The 26,313-nt window shown below is 27.9% G+C and overlaps 1 protein-coding gene across 2 annotated transcripts; it reads left to right on the top strand.

Moving 5' to 3' along the window:
* The first annotated feature begins 684 nt into the window (after window positions 1–684).
* Window positions 685–25,986, top strand: LOC112597534. 2 transcript variants are annotated; one of them, XM_025343613.1, is made up of 7 exons: window positions 685–918; window positions 7,568–7,997; window positions 13,534–13,698; window positions 14,237–14,536; window positions 15,493–15,581; window positions 16,560–16,758; window positions 24,817–25,076. In XM_025343613.1, the coding sequence occupies exons 2-7, from the start codon at window positions 7,637–7,639 to the stop codon at window positions 25,074–25,076; spliced, it is 1,374 nt and encodes a 457-aa protein (XP_025199398.1). In that variant the 5' UTR covers window positions 685–918; window positions 7,568–7,636. The 2 variants fall into 2 exon arrangements, with proteins under 2 accessions (XP_025199398.1, XP_025199399.1); XM_025343614.1 differs by lacking the exon at window positions 685–918 and having other exon boundaries at window positions 7,637–7,997; window positions 24,817–25,986.
* Window positions 25,987–26,313: the final 327 nt, after the last annotated feature.

The following is a 26,313-nucleotide window of genomic DNA, read 5'->3' as shown; positions in this document are numbered from 1 at the left end:
TGGTTCCCAACATACAATGTGCACACTTTCAACATTTCGCAGATAACTCTGCTGTTACTTTACCAAAATGAACCAAGCAATTACGAACTCCATTAACAATATCAAACAAATTGAGTATTGCCACCATATCAGTAAAATTATACCTGCAGAAAATATACAATTTGTATTCGTATTTCAAACAATAGATTTGCATATTTTCAATAGTCAAGCCGTCATGGAAAAATCTACTCAAAACCCACCTTCAATGGCGTCAATGAAATAGAACCTAATTCAGACTTATAAATAAGTGTCCAAAAGAATCATTCTATCCAATAAGCTTACCCAACTATCCCAAATCACCGTATACTGAACGTTTCCATGAAATAGAATTAAAACCACTTCCAAATCTCATGAAAGCTGGTTTGCAACAGAACACCGCGCATATACTAAGTTTCAGAAGACAAGTATACATTAATCAAGATAGTGTATCCAAACTACCAGTTCAACTACAGTAACATTAGAAAACACTACCTTTAGAATATTTGTCGATGACACCGTAACTTGTTTTCACGTCATAAACCGGTCATTTTCGCCAATGTAAACATAGCGGAACAATCTTACTATCCCTTGATATGACCGAAACCAACATGGAAGAAAACCAGGACCTATCAGTACATGTAACTGAACGGTCGAAAGTATTCTTTCGCGTTTGGCGTAAACGAGCGCGACGGCCGTAACCGCGGTATAGAGGCCCGTAAACGCGACGTGTCCGTCCAAAGGCGAAACTGCGCGCGGTTACCGCAGTCGCCCGTTGCCCGGTTACCGCGGTCGCTCTCACCCCGCGGCAGGCGTAGTGTTTGTTCTTCGCGTCGCGCCCGACGAGACGGTAAAACCCGCTGTACGTTTATCGGCTGTCGCAGAGAAACGGATTCGCTGCAGGTAACGGTCGCCGCCGGTCTATAACGATCGGCGATTGACGTAGTAGGAACTATAATATTATATTAACGCGCTGCCATGTCGCCGAAATTCGTGTAAACCGTGCGGTGCAATGGCCTACCCGTCATCACCATAATATTGTACCGAACGGTTGTAAATACGCGACAGCTCCGCCGCGAGTCAGGTGATTGTTTAAAAATGATTGTCATAATGACTGTTGAAATCGTTTTTACCGATCGATATCATTAAATTTGGCGAATAACGAGAAATTTCCGTACACGGATTACACGGGTAACGGCGGCAGCGGCAATATATAGTACCTTTAAGTCTCCCAATAACACGGCGGAGGGATGGGTTTACTACGTGAGATTTTACGGGTTAAATTCTCCCGGATTTTCCGAAACCCGTTATTTAAATTGATCAGTTTGCTATTTTCCAACGTCTGCTGATCACTTTACTTTCACCCGGAAATATGAATTATGTTGGTGTATGTTTTACATTAATTGTCGTCTTAAAATCACATAATTTTATTCTGATTGCAAAATATTATCCGATTATCAGGTATACACCGCGTTGTCGCGTTGTCGGTACTTATACCGATAACTCGGACGAGTAGTAAATTCGCGCACATTGGTGTGTTGGAGATAATGACTATTAATCTAATGATCTATGATTTAAGTCTCCTAATATTAAAGTGGAAAGAAGAGTCCTCTATATGGGGTTTTTGGGTTAAATTATGCCCCTTGAATTTAATTAAACCCTTTATTTAAATCGATTCGTTAAATATTTTTTATTGTTTTCTGCGAATCATCTATCCATTCAAAAACAGGAACTAAATATTGCAGTAACCAATGTTATCAAAATGTTTATGAATTGTTCGAATTTTTGATTTGTTGAAGAAAGTTTCCTAACATAAAAATATAAATAAAATAGAATTGTTTTTATGTCAAATATTTTATTCTTTATGTATTTTTTGTTGTCATTAAAAATTGACAACGTAAAATAATATCATTATAGTAGTATTAAATATACTTAAGTTCAAAATAAAAAGAAAGTTTGTTTCAGTCCAAGTTCGAATAAAACTCAAAATAGGGTTAGTTACATCGATAATTTAAAAGAAAAAAATATGTTTCGAAAACATTAAGCCAAATGAAGTCCATCTATATAACTGTATACGTATAAGTAATAATTGTTTGAAAATGTTCAATTCTAAAGTTTTAAATGAAATATTGAAAGTACCTTCTATCAGACTATATTGAGGCGATGAAATTTAGATCGTGCATAACGCTTAAGCAATTGTTGCGCGCTTGTTTTGTAATTTTGAGGGAGAAAATTACCCACAATTTTTCAATTAATTACTATTTGAACTTTTATACATATATATATATATATAAAGTAAACACTATATACAAGTGTAATAATGGCTCTATAAACGGTTTATACGCTTCTGATTTTTGCTTGATTGATCGTTCATATGTTTTTCAATATTTTTAACAACGTATAAATCGAGTTCAACACGTTTACATCATGTACATGATCTGTGAGTAATTTATCAGTTTCTATAATAATATTATTTTTATTTTTTTTGTGGTAGATTTATGACTCATGTATTAATAGCTTATTAATCAGAATGTATTATATAATAATGTCATGAATAATATATAAGTATAGATAGTTACGTTATTACTTATCAATTATAATTAATACCAATATTGTAATAAAGGGTGTAACCCTTGTAACTACCTAGTTCTGAAAGCTGATATTTATGGTATTGAAAAAAAAAGTTATTAATAGGTAGTATATAGAATACTATAGTTTTACAAAAGAAAAAAATCAAATTTTTACTTATTTCATTTAATTTGAAAGCAAACTACTCAAACAATCTTTATATTGTAATGTTTATTAATACAGTAAACCATTTACTCATTATTCGACATTTTTAGCAAAATATTTAATTTTGCATAAAAAAATCTGTTAAGCCTATAGACATTAAATGGACCCCTTCAATATTGTTTATGCCGTAAATTGTACTCGAGTTTCGTATTGTTTTTGAATAAACTCGTTAGGTATCTACTTTTTTGTAATAATAATAATACAGAACAATACTAATAGTATATAATAATTATGTAATTACATTATTCAACTACAACTCAATACCTATGCGATGTGTAACACGTGTGATTTGCTGACTAGACGTGCATCCAATAATACATGCGTAGAAAGCAAATGCGATATTTCGGTGGTACCATTATGCATTCTTTTCCTACACGATGTTATGAACTCAACAAGGCCAATGTGTAATTTCTTCGATGTAAGACACTTGACCTCAACCTGAAAACGGTTTGCCAAATAATTTTTGTCTATACGTTGGAAAAATTATACTACGCCATGTTTATGCCAAAAATAAAAAAATATAACCATCCTTGCTCTCACCCTATACTAATTCTTCGACCAACCCGACTGGTTATCTAATTTTTAAGTGCACAGCTCTTCTTTTTACTGTACCTATTATAGGTAACTATATAACAGTATACTCGAACAGTAGTCTCTAGGACGAGTGTGTGTGACCTGATTTTGTATAATGACGTTTGACGTCATATTAAGACAAGTCATAAGGCGAGTATATTATGAAAGTATTTTCTCAGCGACACCTGAACCACTTGGACTAAAATTTGAAATTCGTAGTATTAAAAATTAAAATACATTATTACCTAACATAATTATATACTTGTGTCATCTTTTAGTGTGGAACTCATTTATTATAATTTGATAATAGGATCTAATGAATTTTTGCTAAAAATATACATTACATTAATGTATTACGTCCACCAAATATTTCTTATATAACTATAAGAAAGATTTAAATTTAACGTACTAAAAATCCAATAAATTAGCTAGCACTAATAAATTTAAAAAAATTAAAATGTGTAAAAGTATGCAATTTTAAACAATATTAATTTTTTTTAAATAAAATTTTTAAAAAACTAATTATTTTTAGTATTTTAAATAATACAAATTATAACTTATTTATAAGTAAAAAAAACTTGCAATTGCATTGTATTCAACCCTGGTAGTACAGTCAATAAATAAAAATGTATATTAAGTAAATGCATAACTAATTTTATCAAACTAAAATTCTTTTTAGAAAGTATAAAAAAAAAAAAACACGTAAATTCATTAAATTCATATATTTGATTAAAATGTGGATAATTTTATAGTAAAATTCTAGATACGCAATGATCCACCAATTACTACCCTTGCATTGTTATTTATACAAACATATAGAAAATAAATATATAATACACAATAAATTAATAAGTTCAAATGTTTATTGATTTAGTACTACTATAACATCGGAAATTATTTTTATTTTATTTTTTTTTGGCGTCATTAAACGGTGAATATAAGCTTATTTTTAAATGTATAACCAATTTCACTAGTCATATGAACGTTTTTAAGAGAAGCAGTGATTGTCAGTTGGCACTAGTTAACGTTTTAAATTTTAAATGCATTTAGAACATATAGTGATTGTATACTTTTTTTTTAAAGTCTGTTCCATTAGCTTTTTATTTTACTCGAGTAAGCATTTACAACACTATATAATACATTGTATTATTTTACGAATCGTTGGGTTTTATATTTTCAGAGAATAATTTTAAAATTGAAATTACTATGCATAATATGAATTCATAAAAACATTATAAACTTTCAAATAAATATGAAAAAATTCCTACCAAATGAATATATTATACGTTACCTAAATGAGTTTCTAGAATCTATATAAATTATCTTACTAGTAACAGTAGTAACAGTTATACATCAAACGATTAATAATATACTCATAATTACACTTGTATCACAGATGGTTAATCTAATTAAAATCAATTTAATATTATTTTTGAATCACACGCAACATTCATAATACTTATTATTCTTTCAATTTCTCGGCCAATAATTGTGTGTTTGACTTTTTGATGATAAATTCAGACGAAGATATACGGTTGTATATCTAATATAATTAATCTGTTTTTATAAAATATTAGCGTCTTTAAATTTAATGATAGGGTGACGAAATAATACCATCGCGCTTAGAGATTCATTTTATTTTTAATAAAAGGTTTTATGACGAAACTATATTATACAACAAAGAAAAGTCAACTGCTGTTGGTGCTTCAATGTTGGGATTTCTAAATAATATTTTGTTGACAACGCGCATAGTGAGCACCGAATATTTTCAATCCCACACAGTTTCTTTACGCGTAAAAATAGTTCAAAATTCTTTCCGTCTTTAGAATTGAAAAATAAAATAACAAAGTTGTCGAATGATAAACAATTTACACGCATTATAGCAGTTATTGTCGATAATAATATTAACGTTTAAATAAAAAATATGTTAAATGTTCGGCTAATAGAATTCGAACTATATTTGTATTAGTATTATCAATTAGAAACTACACTAAAGTTTACATCGATCAAATTAAAAAGAATCACGAAAATAAAATAATATTTGTGTAAATGTATTATTTAGAGTGGTTGTGACAAAAATCTATTGTAAATAAGTACGCCGGACGCCAATAATACGCGTAAACAGAGTAATAGTGTTAAAAATATTTAAAAAAAACGATCAAACGATAAAAAAAAAAAAAAAATTATAGTAATTCAAATTCAACACTATTTGTACTTAACATTTTTATGATGATTATCAAAAAATGCAACATCATAAAACATGTAAATTATATATAATTCGTGCCAAACAACCAATATAAGATTTAACGAGATGATTATTAATTATTACTGCAGTTATATTCAAAAATCGACAAAAATAAATAAAATATTCAATTTGTGGAATTGAGAATTGACGTACAGACCGTTAGGCCATAAAGTAGCTATAGATGTTTCACATAATAATTTATATAAGTTTGCTGACAGATGTCAAACAAACGTACCAGAGTACAGTCCGTCATCACAAATAATAATATTACACGATACATAGTCAATATAGATGGGCTTGACAAACTTGCTTAATATACCTAACACCAAAATAATATTAGTTATCACCTATCGATTTTGATTATTATTAATACTGTTTTGTTTTATTATTATATAATATAATAATTAATAGTATTTTCGTTGAATTGCGTAATAAATCTAAATGTACTTATGGCAATAAAACAGTGGGCCAAAAAAATTAACAAAAAGCAGCTAAAAACGACGTATAAAATAAATTAAATAAGTAAACGATAATGGGGATTGAAAAATTTGTAAACTTAGGTATACTGTTAAATTTTTTCATCACTTAATCAAAATCAATGTTTATCTTTCTCGTTTGAGCTATCGTTTACCAAGATTGATTCAATTCCACGCATTTCAATCGCTGATTTAGTATTATAAGAAAATACAGCAGAATAACATAGTAATAAATAGGTTTTTCTTCATAATATCAATAATACTTTTGTTAATATGAACTCGTTTTTTCTTTTTATAAATCTAATTTTTAAGTCTCGACATTTTATTGCTTTTTTAAAATTTATTATCCGTCAAATCAAACACTGTATATACTATACTTTGTACAATAATTGATCACAATATGTCACGTAACAATATTTTTCAGTGGTCCATGTATATATTTTACAGTCTTTAAACGGTTGTTAAACAAATTTTAAACATCAATTCTTTAGCCTCGATATCATTTTTATTTTCAAACACATTGGTTCTTTCATAATCTACCATATCACTTTTTTATGCATATACAACCCAAAAAAAGATATTATTATTTATCTATGATAATATTATTTTATAATTAATCAATTTGCGCTCCAGCAGAAAATCAATAATTGTATTAAAAATACTAACATCTGACAATCAGATGGTAAACTATGTCGATTTAATTAAATTGCATAATTTAAAAATATATATAATTAGGTAAGTGTTAAGATATTTAAATATTAGTTTTTAATGGCGAAATTGATATTTATGAGTTACAATAAGACAGATCGCGCACGTGAGCTGTATGTGTGTGGTGGGAAAGTGATAACTGATAAGTTGTAATATTATTTAGATTATTAAATCAAAATTAATATCGCACAATAAATTTATATTTTACATAATGTATAATATTTAAATATTATGATATAATGTATAGTTTTAAGTTTCTCTTACTATTACAAGGTAATGATTTTAATATATAATTACTTGTTATATGAGTAGGATGTCTGTAAAAATTTCTTTATGGCATCAATATCTTAATAAACAAAAAATATTAAATTTTTCATGAGCCAAAACTAAATCCATACGCAAACCATCCTATAGCAACCTAAAAATGTTGGAAAAATCAGATTCAAAAACCATCTTAGTATTTAGGAATCTATTAATATTCTTGATCCAGTAGCTTTCAAGTCTATATATCTATATAACAAACGAATAAAAAGAGATAGAAAGAAAGAAAAATTAATTTATACATAAACATATAACATAATATGTATAATGTGTAGACGTATTAACATACGTAATGCACACAAATTACTGGCTTTTAAATAAAACTTGAAATTTTTTCTTTGTCGATTCGCTGTGATTGTGCACCTCAAATGCGTCAACGCGACAGTGTGAACATTTTTGTCCATGAGGTCATGCCTGACAATATTTTCTTTCGCAGAAAAATCAGACTCGCGACGACGACGAGGATTGCTGACGACTACGACTAGGGCTGCTGCTGACGACAAAGATGGCGGCCGAGGAAAACGGCCTGCTGTACAACAAGGCCCGGTCAGCGTCCATATGCGCGTTCGGGTTCCCGCCCGGCAGCACCGAATACCTGATGGCCTGTGCCAAGGGGGCCGCGTCTACGCCTCCGCCACACAGGCACGTCGGCGGGGCGGCCGCTATAGCGGCCGCTGAGGACAACAAGCGCCGTCGACCGGCTGTTCGGTCGCAGAGCGCCCGGACCAGTGGTGGCCGGTCTATCCGGAAAAAGGCGCTGGTGGCCGCGGCCGTGGGCGCCCAATACGGCCAACATTTCAGCGACAGCAGGACGAGCATCCGCAGTGGTTGTAGCGACCCGAGACTTCACGAGTCTTCGCCCCAAGGTAATAATAATAAGATACAATATATTGTTATGACCACCGCGTCCTTCCGCTGACGTAAACGAAGCGCTATACACTCTGCCTACAATTCCCTGTGAGTTCACGTGCCTCCTCAAATATCATTTAATATTCATTTCGATATGTCTATTTTTACAATGTTTGACTACCGAAACAATATTTTCGTAAACATTACAAAAATTATTACTTGATATTTTCCGTTTCAAGAAAAATGTATGAACCGTGAATGATTTTTTGAGGTTTTCGCCATTATTATGCAATTTAGGTATCTTAGGTTAAGTTATAGTTAGATATCTAAAATCGTACGTTAAACCAAAAATATAATATATCGTTGTTTATTTTAAAGTTTTACTATATTAGCTACTGTAAAGAAACATAATAAATAGTGATATTCAGCGTTACCCAAAATCAGTTATTGTCAGAAAATCAAAATAATTATATCCAGTCCCAAAACATATACGTATTATATTTAAAAAAAAAAAATTATTAAAAAGACACTCCACTTTTCACATCTATATTATTATATATTGTCTTATTGTCTTCTACTGACTTACAAACCTCACGTAATATACCAAAATTGACTTTTAGAAGTATCGATTTTATGTAGTAAGCTATTTTAAGATTGAATTAGATGATTATTAAACATAAAGATATCAATTAATATTAACGAAGTTCTCTCGATTTTTTGCAATATTTTGGTTTTTAACCCATTGATAATAAGCATACAAAATATTAATATTTAAAAATGATCATAACGTATATAAAAATTTTAATACTGTGAAAAACAAACAAGAAAATACAGAAAATGTTCTCTTTTAATTTTTAATTGTTCAGTTTACTGTAATATTTTAGTTGACAACATGCATTTTAAAATTTTGAACACAAATTTGTTGTCCGTTTGTACCTACGTCGACAATAACAGACGTGAACGTGAGTATTGGAAATTTAAAAAAAAGTATGGTTAAACATTTTTTTAAATGAATTACTTTTAAAAATCTAATTTATTTTTCTAAAACTAAAAAATTTACTTAGTTAAATACAGATGAGATATCGTATACATATTAAATATAATAGTTGCCATACGTTTGCGTACGATGCAATAGTCGTAAAAACTTCGCGAGATTATTTTAACTACTGTCGGGTCGTCGTCACGCGTTTATAAAGTATAATATAATATAATATAATACACGTGTGTAAAATAATATGCGTCGTAGAAATAGAATATCGGCCAACAGAGACTTTGGCAGTGTTTGCAAAATCGGTAGGCGGAAAAACGATTTTATTCCATACATTATATTATAATGCCCCGCGCGGGTCGTAAAATATTATACTTCCGCTCACGAGAATAATCCGTCGAACTCGCTACTATTAAACACACATAGAAAATCGTAATTTAATATAATAATATATTATACGACCAGAAGCGAAAAACTATCAACAGCATATTATGAGAAGAAGAAGTTGTGTATACTTTATTGATTTGATGTGCATTATCGCCGTCTGTGGTGATAAAACTTTCGACAGAAAAATTAAAATAATATGTTAAAGAAAATACACGTTTGTTAAATCCCCGTTTTATAAAACGCCTGTTGCACTGTCACGTTTAGTAGGCAAATGACCTCGGTGAAAAAGTCGGTTCACCGATCGAAACCATCCGATAAGCGCCGGTGAACTTTTTTTCCCATTTTCCACCACTACACCATCCCATTGTTGACGTTAGAGTATTTTTGCAGTCCAATGGACGAGAAAAACGTTCGTATATAATTTACTAGGATACCAACTCGCGGTGGTCGTTGTTTTAATTTTGTATGCATTCATCCAAAAACACGTTAAGAAAACACCCTCCGCACATTCTAATTCCGGTTTTCGGATACGCATTTTTTTTTTCATTTACTCTTGTAGATTTGGACGATTACACGCGACGGATTTTTGGCACGCAAAAAGGTAATTTCAATTCCTGTAATGACAGAGTTTTTAATTTTTTCTCGAGCAACAATAATTGTAGGTAAGACGTTTTATAGTTCTAATCCGAATAAACATCGGGTTCGTAAAAAGTGTATCTTTGTGACAACGCCAATACGACAACTGCTATACATTAAAGTGTGTGTAAAAATTTAATATAATATAAGAATAATATTATATAATTTAAATATTTTGTTTTAAACTTATGGTTTTATTCTATGACTCAGCAATTATTTTCGTATAAACGTAAAAAACAAAATTCTTCGAACTGTTCAAATATTATAACTCATAATAAAACGAGAAAAGGTATAAATAACTATAATTTATCTCATAAAGTGAAAATCATCTACAACTGATTCATTTGAATGGTTTCTCAGCGTAGCAATATAATATAATCTCATTTCATAATATGAAATAATTATAAATTCTTAAGCAACTCATCGAATATTCTCCTATAGACGATGTTGCTTAAGAATCAAAACATGACAGTGGCTTAACTAACAAATCCTAAAAAAGGAAAAATAAAATATTAAGATTCTATCATGTAAACATCTTAAATTGTCCAGAAAAAATCAGTTAATGCTACAGCTTTGAAATACAATCCCGTTCATCAAGCTTCACTCCGTAAGTGACGTTTATATAAATATATAAAGTCTCAATATGTCCTTCTTATAAACTGCTTAAATGAAAGTATTTAAATGTTTTTTTTTTTAGTTCATACATTTTCTGTTTTAATTTTAATCACGAAAAATAAAATAAAAATATTATAATATTATAATAATAGTATAATATTTGTGTACAGGGCTTGCAAACGTTATATAATAACGTTATATTTGACAAAAAACGATAGAAATTGAAATTTGTAAACGTAGTTATAACGGAAAACGATAAACATAAATGATTAAATAACACAAAACAAAACATAACGATTAAAAAAATATATGATATATCATCATAAAAAAAAACATAATACAAAACGTTATGCATATAGTATGTCATTAAACGAAATAATTAATTTCCAATTTTTTAACAGTTATAATTTAAAAAATGTAAAATATATTAAAAATTCCAATTTTAAATAACAATAAACGCAAAAGTCCAATAACGTTTTAATTATGAATAACGATAAACGCAAAAGTTGAATAATGTTTGAATTCTGAATAATAATGATTACTCAACATTTGTATAACGTTTTAATTGTAAATAACGTATAGCAATTTTTTTTTTCAAATGCAAGCCCTGCAGTTTTTTATAATAAATAATAATATGTAGTTTATTACATAATTATTTATTGAAAATTACACCTAGCCTAAAACTCATATAAATAAAACAGATAGTAAATTAATTTATAGTTACCATCAAATTATACAGTGAAAAAATATTCTATATAAGTATAGAAAAAATGAGTAGGTATACTAAAGAAAATCATTTTAGGTGATATTTAATAATATGAAAAATATGAAACTATTAATTAGTAATAAGTATCTATAAATACTTTTTTAATGTATTTATACTTAAATCGTTTTTAAATTATTTATTTTTTTTTTTTTACAAGTCTTAAATATGATATAATAATAATAATATTTTCTATTCAAAAATATTAGGCATCAAACAGGTACTTTGCAGAATGTATTCCGAAAAAAAAGTTATATAAGTAATAAATAAAACGAGTAATTATTTTTACTTGTAATCATTATACTCGTAAACTTATTCCTCAAAATGTGTGTATGAAGTTGTTTTTACACACTGAGTAATAAGTGATTTCATATGGCAGCACATAGCCATTGTGCTTCAATAAAAATCCAAGTCATATTCTATACGTATAATATAGTCTATAAATATAAAGAACATTGCTTTACATAAATTATATAACATTCGCGTCGTAGTCATTTCTCAAGGCATAACATTATTATTACACATATTACCTACGCATCACTGAGGTCGAAGACCTGAAATCAGTCTAAAAAGGTTCAATTCATTTATTTTTTCGTTTCAAACCATTTCAAATCACGTTTATTGCGCAGCATCAATGTGGAAATATACCTATATCTATCATTCCTATATCCTTAAAAATAAAAATAAAAACTATTCGTTAAAATAATAAAATAGGTTTTAAAATCATTAATTTCTATTTGGAAAATTAATGAAGTCAAATGAACAGATTTCCCTACATGCGTTGTACTTAATATTATACAACGCGCGGCAATTAACAGAAACACGGCCGCACGCAGTAGGAGTAGTGATTTACAATGGGAACGTGCCAAAATCGTCGACAACGATTGTTGTTTTTTCGTCGCTGTTGAGCCAAATACGAACGGGTACGCTACTGATGTGCCTTTATATATGAAAACAGTGTGTTGTGTATATCAAAGCCTACGCGATATTATAGATTGTACACTTATCAGAGGGCAAAAACAGAAGCCAAAAACGGTAGTGCCATGGGCGGAGATATGGATAAGGCCCCATTAAATATATTATATGCCTCCTCTTTAAAATGTTGTCTTGTTTTAATGTGACTCATATTCTTTTTAAGACTTATTAGAATGCTTTTTTCGACTAATTCTTTTTTTGAATTTCAACAGTCAAAATAATATGAATTAAACTTATTTGACTGTGTTAACAATATGATTTTTTTTTTACTTACATATTACAATATTAATTAATCTAAACGTCATATTTAATACGCTGAACTCTATACTTTAAACCAACCTCTCCATAAAATTTTATGATTTTCAGAATACTATAATTTTTGACAATAAAATGTCTATAAAAATGAAGAAAAAACCATTTAAAGTAAAATCTTTGACAAATATAATGTGTATTCAAAGAATAATTTAAATATCAGAAATATTTTTACTATATCTTCATTTAGGATTGACGAAAATTAGACTTTATCTTGGTTCTGTCGTTTTCGCTTTTTTTTTTTGACTACCATTATTATTATTCATTTTTATGTCAAACAAAATATCAGTCCATATCGAACATTACAATACGGAGTCGATGTTTTTAACGGATAAAATATATAAAAATAGAGCGTATAGACTTGAAAATAGATCTTTAGTTTGGCAACGGCACGTTTTTTCAACGCTTTTAAAACGGATTTCCGGACGTCTCTTCAATCGCTGAAATCTTTGTACATACAAATATCTACATCTTACATTTGTTATAATAAATATGTGAAGACGCGTATAGCATGTGTGTAAAATGTATCCGTCTCGCTTCGTCTCCCATCTCTCTTGCGTGTGCGGAAAGACCAAATCGTGTGTGTGTGTGTGTATATATATATATAATAACTTAAATATACATGATAACTCGAACCGTGGTATATGCGCACACAACTCATAGTCCGTCGTCACTGACAAAGGATCGTCGGTTCATGGTTTTATATATAGAAATAAGTCTGGAGTGGCCCTTTGGCAAAACGCCTTACCATTGATCCATTGCCGACTATGGTTTTATTTATCATTCATATTTGTATATATTTTTGAGTGCGTGAATGCGTTATATTTCTCTTTGGTGAGTATAAATCGTTTTAAAAATAAAGTTCCTTTTTTTTCAGACGGGACAGCGTTCAAACGGAAACCATCTTCCAAGAAAGTCAACTCGAACCACAGGAAATCCGGAGCGTTCTTAGATGTGCCGCCGGGTGAAAACAAAAAGCTCACGGAACCCGAAGATCCTGAAAACTCATACAGACTTAGGTCGTTTAGTTTCACATCAAAAGGTGAGTTAGTGTTATAATTAAGTTGATAGTTAAAAGTAGCGAACAGCAAAAACTGTATCAAATAAAACAGTTTTAAGATATAACGTGATATCCAAAATTAAATCAGTTTTTAACTATTAATGTAAAAATAAAAGTTTATAAAAATACAACAATTATTAGAGAAGATTTCATATCAACACAATTAGGAAAACAGTTAGAATAGGAATTTAAAAAAATATATTTAAAACATTTCAAGCTAAATTTTTAAAAAGTCTTTTACTCTTTTACTTAATGTTATGAATTTAAATATGTCAATAGTTGTCGATAATGATTTTTTCTACAATAAAAAATGGTGGAAAATAAATAGGGACTAGATAAAAAAATGTAACTATTGAGATCGCGTAAAATTTTTTAAAGTTAAATATTGTAAAATAATTTATACGTTTAAGAACGGTTAATACATTTCATTTTAAGATAACTAATTTGTTTTTACATACATTTAAACATTTTTTTTTTCAAAAAAAAAAACAATCAAATGAAAGTTATGTCTCTTTCACAGGTATCGTCAACAGAGGCGATTCGTTCAGAAAACGCAGGTCGAGGAGCAACAGCCTGGCCCGAGAAGACGACCCTAAGGAATGTACGCCACCGATTCCGTACGACAATAATAGCCAGCAGCAGCAGGTGCAACAACAGCAAGTTCAGAATCAACAACAGCAGCAACACCTTCAAAACGAAAGCGGCGATGACATCAGTTCGCACACAGTATGCCTAATGGGATCAAGAGGAGTGGGCAAGACCACTCTCATAAGTCAATTCATGACTTCTGAATACATTAACGCCTATGAGAGGCAAAGAGGTTTGTCGTTGTTTTCCTTCATAATGCATTTATGTAATATATAAGTGTATGCTTGAAGCTTATATTTTCCACGGTTTTATTGCAGTCGATCCCAGTACGGTTTAAATATATAAATATATATATATAATATATGTGTATATATATTTAAATACACGCTACTGTCCGTAAAAATAATTAATATTATCAACACTACACCGGCACAATTTCGATCGAGGCTAATTATTTTCCGTCGAATTTTTATTTACTATAATTATTTTTATTGTAATCTATCTTCACCAAAATCATACTAAATAATAATATAATCAACCCAGCTAAGTATAAAAATATAATATATTATTATCAGTTTAACAAGACCCTAATAAAAGTATATATTATTATCATATTTTATTATTGTCATCATTTTACTAAAATTTGCTTAGATGGTGACAACAACAAACTAAATAACATTCAAATATTCAAACTATTTTCTCGGCCCTTTCGCGACGCGACAGAAAACCCTTTGGCAATAGAACACTGTTACTGTTTAACTACTAAAATCTACAACTAATACTTATATTATCACCACCATCTCGTTTACTACAAATACGACAACTATCATAAATTATCAACGACGATAACTTGCCCGGCTCTTCGGCGACGACTCGTGTTTCAAATTTCGACATTATATATCCAACCAAACTAATGACGTAACAAAATCATATTTTTATGCAACATTTATAACCATAATAATATTATATATTATTGCTGTATTATATATTATATTTTATTATAGCGGGGGCGTGATTTTGGACTTTTTTTAAAAGCTACCAATTTTAAAAATCTGGCCGAGACAAGTATTTACGTTGGTCAGGCCAAAATACAAATGTGTATTTTACTCCACTCAAAATCATTGCTATACATCACACTAAAGCTATATTAATATATTATATAACATTAAATCTTATGTGCTATTATAGACAACTACGAGTCGTCAACGCAGTCAGTGTGCATAATGTTAAATGGCGAGGAATCTGAATTGAGGTTTATCAATGACGGAGAAATTTCGGTAAGACAATTTTTATTTATTGTATTGGTATGCAATGTACCTATATAATGTATAGAAAATAAATACAACTATATTGGCTTTTAATAAGAAAAAAATATACATATATATTATGTACTCACAAAATTTTCAAAAACAAAATTTTAACTTATCTACTGAAAAAAACAAAATATAAACATTTAATATAATAAATAATAACTTACTATTTATAGAAAATTGTATTTAATTGTTTAACTTATGATATGATTTTAGTTTTAGAATTTAAGTATATTATCTTTTTTATATATATATATATATATTATATATTATTACTTTCACAGTTTTATAGATGCTTTCTTTGAAGTTTTAAGACTTGACATGAAATTACATATTTTATAATACTTTTTAAATTCATAACATGCTATACGTACTAACTTACTTATTAAAGTTCATTATCTTCTTAAATAAATAAAAACCCGTATGACATCTAAAGTTACTTCCATGGACGTAAAAACAATTGTCTATGAGTACATTTCACTGCAGCCTTATATAAATGATTTTTAGAAGAGGGTACTTATTTTTTATAAGTGGTCCAGAACGCAATTTGATTTTGTGCCAATCCTAATAAATCTACTTAATACGTTTTTTCGTAGTCGATAAACTGTCCATCGTCATGCTTAATATAATACTGTAATACGAGTATATTATATTATTTTGTCATGACTAATTAGGAGTAGCTGCTAATAACTTTTGAAGACAATACTATTGATTTCAGGATGTTATATTGTTAAAATTTTAGTGTTCCTTAAAACTTGTGCTTTAGTATTTTATCACGAAATGTTAGACATCTATTTTTGCAGAATATAAAACAAGTATACTTTCTTTATTTTAAGATTGCATTTGTATTCTTGTCACTATACAACGTTAAATAAGAGAGCAAAAATTAAAAAACTAATAATGTATTATATAATATTATTATGAGTGTGTAATATATATGTATAGATGAAAGAAGATCGTCTGACTGGAAGCAAACCAGCAGACGCGTACCTGGTGATATTCTCGGTGGTAGATAAAAACAGTTTTGAATCAGCCGAGACGATTCTGAAGAACCTCCGGGAAAACGAAATGTCACGATCGAGACCAGCCATATTGGTCGGCAACAAAGTCGACATGGCCAGAAGCAGAGAAGTGACGGCCCAAGGTATGCATACTATATTTCATATTATTATATATTAAATTATTCTTGTATACAAATGCAGATTTTAATGGATCTGTTTTCATTTTAATAAATTTGGTCATCTTGTATGTGTTATCTAGATAAACATTTTAGATGTTCTTATGAAGATAAACTTTTTTGGTTATCTTTACACTATATAAGAAACTAACATTCTAAGTTAATAATACATTTATACATGAGACTATATACATGCTCACGGGAAATAATTAAAAATGTAATGTTAAAAGTACTTCAAACTATAATGTAAAATCAGTTTTTGATAAAACAAAAATTATACTAAAAAATAGTGTAATTTTTTAAAACGTATCACTCCGTATATTTCATAACGTCGTTTAGGACATACATGTATAGTATACTTTATAAAAGACTCTCATTGACACAATTAACCAACGTTATTAAAAATGAAAATAATACTCACGAATATACATTATTTAACTGGACCACAATCGAAACAGAAATCCAAAACTCGGACTCTTATTAATAATGAGTAATGACAATACACTATATAATAAGTATGGTTATTTACTATTATTTAGTATTTGTACGCACACACAATATTCAAGTGTGCATTTTAGAGAAAACGAATTGTATACTTTGTCAAGTCACCGACAAAGAGAGAGATTACATTAAACTTATATTAATATTGTTTCTACTGTCTTACAAAATGTGCTCAGATATATAATCTTACTTTAATAATAAATCAATACGAGGGGATAAGTGGATAAGTTTGTTATCTATATTCTATAAACATCATTAATCTCTTATTATACTAAGTCTAAAATTATTTAAAATACCAAGCGACATCAATGTTAATAATATAATAATAATGTTTATTTTTTTGTACTTAGGTAAACTATGTAACGAAAGATTTTCGTAAAAAAAAATATCGTAAACGTCAAGTTGACATGATAAAAAAGGGAAATGGTAATCAAGAGCATAGAAAAGAAATATACTAGATTTTTTCATTAACAATACGTGATAATCAAAATCCAATACTTTTTCTATTCGTGGGTCACATAAAAAGTGTTTCACAATATCATACAACAAATTTTGTTCCAATATTTAGACTAAATTTAAACTATTTTAAGTTATTTTAAGATTATTTTCAACTTTTTTTTTATTTACTTTTTAAATCGTTAATAAAAAAGGTCATTCTTGATCAAAAATCATAAAAATTGAATATAAAACACCACAAGTTTTTTTTTTTTAATAATTTCAATTGTCTGAAAATTAAATATAAACAACATTTTTTTAAATTAAAAATAAATAAAATTTTCAATTTTTAAAATTAAAACTTGAAAATATAAAACAAAAATCTTCTCAAGTAGTTGTTATTGATACTCAAATGTCTTAAATAAAATAAATAATTTGTCGTTCAAATTTTTGATGGAATATCATATTTACATAAATGAATAATAACGATGTTTTATTTATTTTGTTGTAATTTAAAATGTTTGAAGAGACTTGAATTTTTTACGTATTTTTATTTCAATATACACAATAACGTTTCTTAAGTACTTAGATTAATTTTAAGTTACTACCTTTTCATACCATTCTACAGTAAGGTGGGTATTGATTTAAAAGTTAATATGTTATACAAATGGATTATATTGTAATATTTCATTGTCTATATAATAGGTAATGCTATATTTTTTATTTTAATTTATTCAACTTAAGAACTATATTAATAATAGTAAAATAAATTATTAAAATACTATAACAATATTAATGTATAATAAAATATACTAAATTACTAATATGGCAGACCGTCTTCACTCAGAATCGTTTTTCGTATGCGATGATTTAACTCAATGTCAGAGTACCTACACTTGACACTATACAGCAAAGTGGTTACACATTAGCCTACTTTTTAGGACTATCGACCGTATACGATGTCGAGTGATAATAGTCATAAACAAATATATATTTTTTAATGTATTTTATTTAATAAAAAATATTGAAATTAAACAATATCGATTGAAAAAATATACGTTGATATTAATCAACCGGAATAATATGTTTGATTAATTATGATTATATAAAAAATAATATAACGTCAAATAATAACTAAATACTATCAGGAGAGAAAAAATAAAATAATTTAATTTTGATGTTATGCAGTCGTTTGTAAGGTATAGCAAAATAATAAATATTGATGCAAAAATTAAATATTTATTCGTATGTGGCCATTTTAATAAGAGACAAAAATGCATATGGCACTCCTACCACCTCTCCTTACCGCCTACATAACATTTCGGAGGCTATTTACGTTTTCATAGTTTTTTTTTTTTTTTTTTTTAAATGTTTAGTGTAGTCGAAAAATTTACTTCAAACAGTCTGAACAATATTGTTTATCATTATTTTATTTTATACGTTGCAAAAGTTATATATTATTATTTGCGCTTCGAAACGAATAAGATATACGTATAGATACATGTTACAAGTTCATATACAAGGGTGCTACAAAAGCATCCGAACGAAAATTGTGATTTATCATATTACTATTATCATTAAATAATAAATTTAACACAATATTTACGCAGACATTTTTAAATCAATATTAAATCGGAAACGGTTTTTCACTGTTCAATGCTATCCCACCACTGCGAACAACGTTGTTCGAACAATACAATTGGCCAATGCACCACTTGTGCTGTCAATTGATAACAACAAAGACGGTCTATGTATATACACGTATAAATAATATATATATCCCGCATTTTCCTCCGTCTTTGATCATCGCCAAATTGTTTTATATGTCTTTAAAACATCAGAAGTAAATTTGGTAAAGATAGATCTATCTACATATCCTTTATACACCATTTATCTTAAACGTACGTTAAAAAAATCCCGTAAAAAAGCACACTGCTCTATAATATATATCGAATATACAGGTGTACCTCAACAATGAAATAGTTACTGCTAAAATTTAAATTTAATGATAAATCATTACATACGAATAAGATTTTTAGCCCACCGAGACAATCTATTCGCTTACATTTCAAAAGATATTTTTATTATCTTTTATGTGTAATTGCTATTGGTATTTTTTTTCTATTCGAAAAATCTAAAAATACAACTGAAAACATTTTTACGCAATCGGACATTTTAACAAAATAATAATTTAAATTATTTTTTGTAATTCAAAAATATAATTTATCGGGATTTGAATTTCTTACATATATTTTAATTTTACCATCAGGTATACAATGATATTTTTTAAATATTTAAATACATTTCAGTCTATTTTTTGTTTATACCACTATGATTTAAATGTTCACTTGCTATTTTTATAATACTATGTACTTGCGATTTTCCAGCAAAATTTAATTCAACCTACCATATAACAATTAATTTTAAAATAAATTACTAACAGTATATAAATAATATATACCTAATATGATAAATAGACCAATATTCTTTGCTAACTGCTGAGAATCGTATTTTGTATACAATGATTTATCGTTAAATTCGAATTTAACACATCAATTTCATCGACCTACTTAATTTTGAGGTAAGCTTAACAACTACCATACAGCAAAAAGAGCTTTCCCATTTTTTTTATTTACCTTGATTATTTTGAAAAGCACTTTCTTTTGATACCCCTCCTCTTCTTTTCAAAGTACTAACTTGATTCAATTTGTTATCAAAAACCTTTGAAGTTGAAGATCGAAGCATTTACCCTACTATAAAAAGTGTACACAGTCACAAAAAACATATATATATATATATATATATATACATTACACATTATTGTAAAACCCGTGCATTTATCGTTTTACTCAGAATTTAAAAAAACCTCTCTTTAAATCGAGAGCTAACGACGTTTTAAAAAATGTCCAACCTTTGAGGAGTTTCAAGCAAGCTCATTACGTCACGTTTAGAGTAATTCATTTGACCCCAGCCACACATATTCTATCATTAATCATTACGTTTTTAGTTTCACAAAAAAATAAAAATCTAAACTTTAAAATACCCTATATATCAAAATATTATTGTTAAAATTGTGATTGACTCGGTAAAGATATAATTATTTTGGGTTACTTACAAGGTACCATTATTGTTATGTGTGATCTACCTAGAATAAGTGATCTTTTGAAAATATCTTGACCCGTCAGTAGTGACTATTGTTTGAAAAAAAGTTGTTTTTAAAAATATATCTATATGATATAGAATAGCTGTTATTGCTATATCTAAGACAAAATAAAAAGTCTTGAAAATTTTAACTATGAAGACTAAAAATAAAATCTGAAAAATGAAAATATTTTATTTTACAGTATATTTTGTTTTAATTATTTATAATTTTTCTAATATTGATTTTTTTTTTTTTTTTTTGTTCGTAATATTAGAATAATAGTAATATACATATGAACAAAAATGAATGAATTTCAACAATAAAATGTAACAAGAAAAACCAATAGATAAATCACACGTAATAATGATATCACTTACTGTGTAACTGGAATGACTGTGCATCGGCATTAGCATTTTATTCTGAAGTAACATCAATGATACCGTAACAATATTTTATTGTATATTATATTGTACAGATTGTTTAATAATAACAATAATAATAATAATAATAGTATCAGTTGCAATTAGGGAATATTAAACATTTACGCCAAGTACACACACCGTTAATTAATAGCGAACGTGAGAAGATTTGTGAAACAAATAAAACCTGTACGCACGACAACGTCCCAAAACCAAACGAATCGATATGCGCCCGACGGTTTAACATAATATATAAAATATATCATACAGATTTTTACTTATTATTTATATTAGATATATTCCCGAACGTGATTAACGTCTCCACGAGGAATGCGTAAATATTTATTCTTCAATACATAATCTAATCTCTCCCAGCCTCTGCAGTAATATCCAAACCTGTGGGTTTACAGCAATGTAACTTATTTGAGGGCAATGGTCGTCTGGACAAATGTGATCATTTTGAATAAAACATATGCAGTCCATTTGAAAAAAAAAATGCATTTAATTATTCGTACCTGCGCGAGTAAGGCGGACAATATCGCTATAATAATATAGTAATATAATAATAATTTATTATTACAATATTAATTTATTATTAATTATTTACATTATGTATCTACCTGTGTGAATTGATTTTATAATTGATTTTATAATTGCTTTTATTTTTACAATCACCAATCTAAATTACTGTGCGTTTATAAAATATATTGATTGATTTATCTATAAACCCTATCCATACTTTTCGCCCGAACAGTATTTACTGTAGAATAAACACTTATCTAAACAGTTTACAACTATTTTCTCAAATTGACCACATTTTGAGTCGATTCGCCTAACGATCTAAACCCTTTTATTCATTATCTATAAACAAACTTCTAATTATGTATCATATCGTTTAATGCAATAATAATATATTATATAATTAACACAATAAATCATTTTTAAACTGTTAATGTTTTTTTTTGCCATATTATATTTCGTAGCGTATTATATCGTATGTGAATTTCATCATTTTTTTTGTATTTTTATAAAACTAATATAATATTACACGTCATGATATTATGCGTACTGAAAAATTAATACGATTAAATAACACAATATTACTTCATTCATTTTACCAGTATTTATTTTCATGTAACTAAAAATAAATAATTGTTTATATAAATAAATCGTAAAATATTTTAGAATGTTAAACTAAATTGTATTTATTTAACTTTTAACATATTTTATGTAACATAGTTTTCGTTGCAATGTGAAATATGAAACACATTGTTGTTTTTAATTTTCAATGCATTTATACGGTCATTTTAGTGCATTATAATTTTCACATTCCTAATGATATTAGATTATGTTATAATTTTTGAGAACTTTTGGATAGTAGTATCAATAAAAATGTTTGTTAAGCCAAATTAATGAATTCGTGATAGTATAGAAACAATGTATGTACCATAGTCATGGTATTTTTCATTAAAAATTAAATATAAAATATTAATTAATTGTAGTATTTTTCGTACAATACACGACGTTAATAATAATTAATAACAATAAATTGGATAACTTTTTTTTTACTCTCCGAACAATTAAGTTGTAAACCTTTGTTTGATTTTATGTTTTTTGTATTATTACCAATAATTTTTTTTCAAGTTTTCAAACTATTATCAAAAAAAAAAAAATAAAATAAAACGCACAATACAGCCCGATAAGGTTATATTTATTTAAACATTTGTCTATACAATTCTGTTAGTACATGTCACATCAATAGTAATTACAGGCGTAAGTGGCTACTAGTAATTTCGTTAAAATGTTTGTTTTTCTCAAAACGTCTAAAAATTATTTATTAAAGTCCATTAAAAAGCTAGTGTACACTGTACCAATAAAATGTGAAGAAAACCTTATAGGTATTGCCTATTTCGTATCTAAATTACAAATATAAAGCGTATTTCAAAAATAATTTATTAAATAGTTTTTTATCTATAACCTAACAATAATACGTAATATAACGAATAAATTATCAATAATAATAATGGTCTTGTGTTATTTATTACAGTCATTATTATAATGAAAACGATAACACAACTATGAACATTTCTCAACGTTAAACAGCACATACATAAATGTATGCCCTTTCCTTGAAAAAATCCCGAATACGCTATTTACTGCTTAGCGGTACTATAATATACCTAAATTATTTTTTAAAGATGGATAATTTAATGAAAACAATAAACTCGATTTAAGTTGAGTTAAATGAACACACCGTTAAGATAAATCAGAAATTGATAGTTAACAAATAATAAATTGAATTCGTTAATTTTAAAGTTAATATGGAAAAAAAAATATGACTTAATTCGACTTTAAAAAACTTGTTTACTTGTTTTTAATTAGTACATGGATCACATACAGAGTATCTTGTACCTATCTATACATATAATATTATTTTATGAAGAAATATAATAGAACTTAACGTATTAGGATTTTTTTTTTTTATTATCATTAAATAAACATCCGCAACAGCTACGGTTGTTGGAGATATCAGAAACTATGCAGAGATCGGCTTAAAAATAAAACAGTAGATTACATATTGTTATATTTCATATTTATCGATAGATATTGACCGTTTTGAAAAATTTGCATAGTAAAATCCGAGCTGAGGATTATTTGAAAGGGCGTAGAGGAGAAAATCTCTTCGCATCCTATTGTTGAAAACTAGTAACTATACCTACTACATTCTACAGTTAGTACGAGTATACCTATATGTTTTACTGAAATTGTTTTTGTTTAAAACCGTATAACTATCTACTTATTTTTAAATCAACTGAAAAAAGCTATGTTATTTCAACAGTCCAATTAGATTAGTTAAAGTAGTTATAATACGTACAATAATCGGGTCGTCGTACATTCTGTACGAGGTACGGTATAGTGTCTAGGTACGAGGTGATTCAATTTCTTAACAACAAACGCTCATCATTTCGAAAAGTTAAATTGTTTCGTTTCTGTTATACAATTTTCTTTCGGAAAAATGCTCAAGACACATGCAACTCTTACATTCAATATTCTTTCAAACTTAATTTCGTATGTTTCAAACTTTAAATTTTTTAACTGACTATATTGACAATAATAATTAACGACTATATATTTGAATTTATAGCTAGGTTTTGCTTTCAAGCTGAGCAAAATAAAAATGTATACTAATACTACCAGTTTAAAAATATTATTAAATAATAATATATTCTACTGTACCTTTTTATTGAGAAATTAAAAAAGTTACAGATTTCGAAACAAGAAAATTATTTTCTAAATAACGTTTGGCTTACTTAACGGACATTTATGCGGAACTCCATTAACAAAATAAAAACGACGATATGTTTACAAAATATTTCATTAGACTTTCAATTGCTAGTTATTTTTTTTTTTCGCATTAAAAATGATTTTCAGACAAAAAAAAAAATCAAAATTAAAAACGTAATAATATCGATTACCGATAGCAAAATTAATAACAAAAGTATTTTCATTTATTTGTTGTTCGTACAGAGGGTAGATACTTGGCATGCACGTGCAGGGCCAAGTACATCGAAGTGTCCGTCGGCATCAATCACAACGTCGACGAGCTGCTGGTGGGTATCCTCACGCAGATCAGACTCAAGCGGGCCAACAGTGGCGAGGGACAAGACCATTGGTACAAAAACCGTAACATCTTAAAAGCCAGTCTCAAAGCTAGACAGATGTTCACATGGGTGTTTGGCAAGGAAGACACGAAAATGAAGAATTGTGAAAACCTTCAAGTCCTCTAGCCGGTGTGTCGAAAAAATATACTATAATAATACGCGTATTTATTTAAATTTTAAATACAATTTCATTGTTTAATTCGTAGTTTTATTTTGTTTATTTTTTTTTTAACGATTTTATACATTATTATATTTTGAGCAGATAAGTTGTTTGTGATCATATAGTGGTTATATGTATATTATACACATAAAATACACTTTCGTTGCCGTTGTTTTCGTTAGACATTTAATGTTTTCAATGATATATTATAATTAAATCAATAATTATTATACAATATACATCTACCACATATACGTAGATGACATATTTTATAATAATTATGTATACGAATCCGTACGATACGAACTGCGTAATTTGAAAGGCGTTTTTTACGTTATTTCTTCGATTGCTATACAGTCCGTCAACTATATTATTATCGTTTAATATTATATAATATTATCATATTTTGTTGTGCAAACAGAAACGCGCAAATTTCACGTTGAATGTAGGCGGAGTTTATGAGTTTATTCAAAATGTAATCCCCACTAATTTTAAATAAATGCATAGGATGGATGAATTTACAGCAGCCAACGAGGAAGTATTAAAACGTCTAATAAAAAATAATCAATGACGGTTGATGAACATAAAACGGATATGGCCGATATGGGTTTCTTTATAATTTTCAAAAATAAACATAAATAATTCTATCCTAAATGTACCTACTAATTTTTTAATACCCAAGAATAGCGGACGTGAAATGAGACGTATACTTAATTAATATTGATTACTTTTCTATAATTCTGATAAATCGACGGGCAACGGATATCGATTACCTAATTACTATTTACGAGTATTATCTAACGTAGACAAAAATAAGACGGTATTTATTAGAAGTACTAAAAATCACTCGTTTTTTTTTTTTTTTTTTAGTGTTGATTAATTGTTTGTTGAAATCGTATTTTTTACTTTTTTGAATATATTTTTGTATTTTAAATTTTTATACAGAATTATGCCGTAACTATATGTGTATTTTATAGATATTAACTATTATATTATAATATATTATATATTATATATCACAATACATATTTTGAACTAACAAAATTGTTATTATTATTATTTTTACCTCTCACTCAACAAATTCAATGTGTTTCGTATCAATTATTCCGTGAAAAAAAATTGCACTTCAATCATCAAACACAGTCAACAACAATTTTTTTTTTAAATCACTCATCACACAATTGAAAATTTAAAATTATTCAT

Source organism: Melanaphis sacchari, unplaced genomic scaffold (assembly GCF_002803265.2).
Source record: "Melanaphis sacchari strain LSU unplaced genomic scaffold, SCAv2.0 Contig42_pilon_pilon, whole genome shotgun sequence".
NCBI classification, from domain to species: Eukaryota; Metazoa; Arthropoda; class Insecta; order Hemiptera; family Aphididae; genus Melanaphis; species Melanaphis sacchari.
This window is presented reverse-complemented; position numbering and strand designations above follow the sequence as displayed.

What these genes read in the sequence shown, in the direction of transcription:
- LOC112597534 (XM_025343614.1), top strand. Translation starts at nt 7,637, where the DNA reads ATGGCGGCCGAGGAAAACGGCCTGCTGTACAACAAGGCCCGGTCAGCG. An exon ending in GTTTAGTTTCACATCAAAAG is followed by an intron (nt 13,699 to 14,236) that starts GTGAGTTAGTGT and finishes TCTCTTTCACAG; the next exon opens with GTATCGTCAACAGAGGCGAT. An exon ending in CGCCTATGAGAGGCAAAGAG is followed by an intron (nt 14,537 to 15,492) that starts GTTTGTCGTTGT and finishes GTGCTATTATAG; the next exon opens with ACAACTACGAGTCGTCAACG.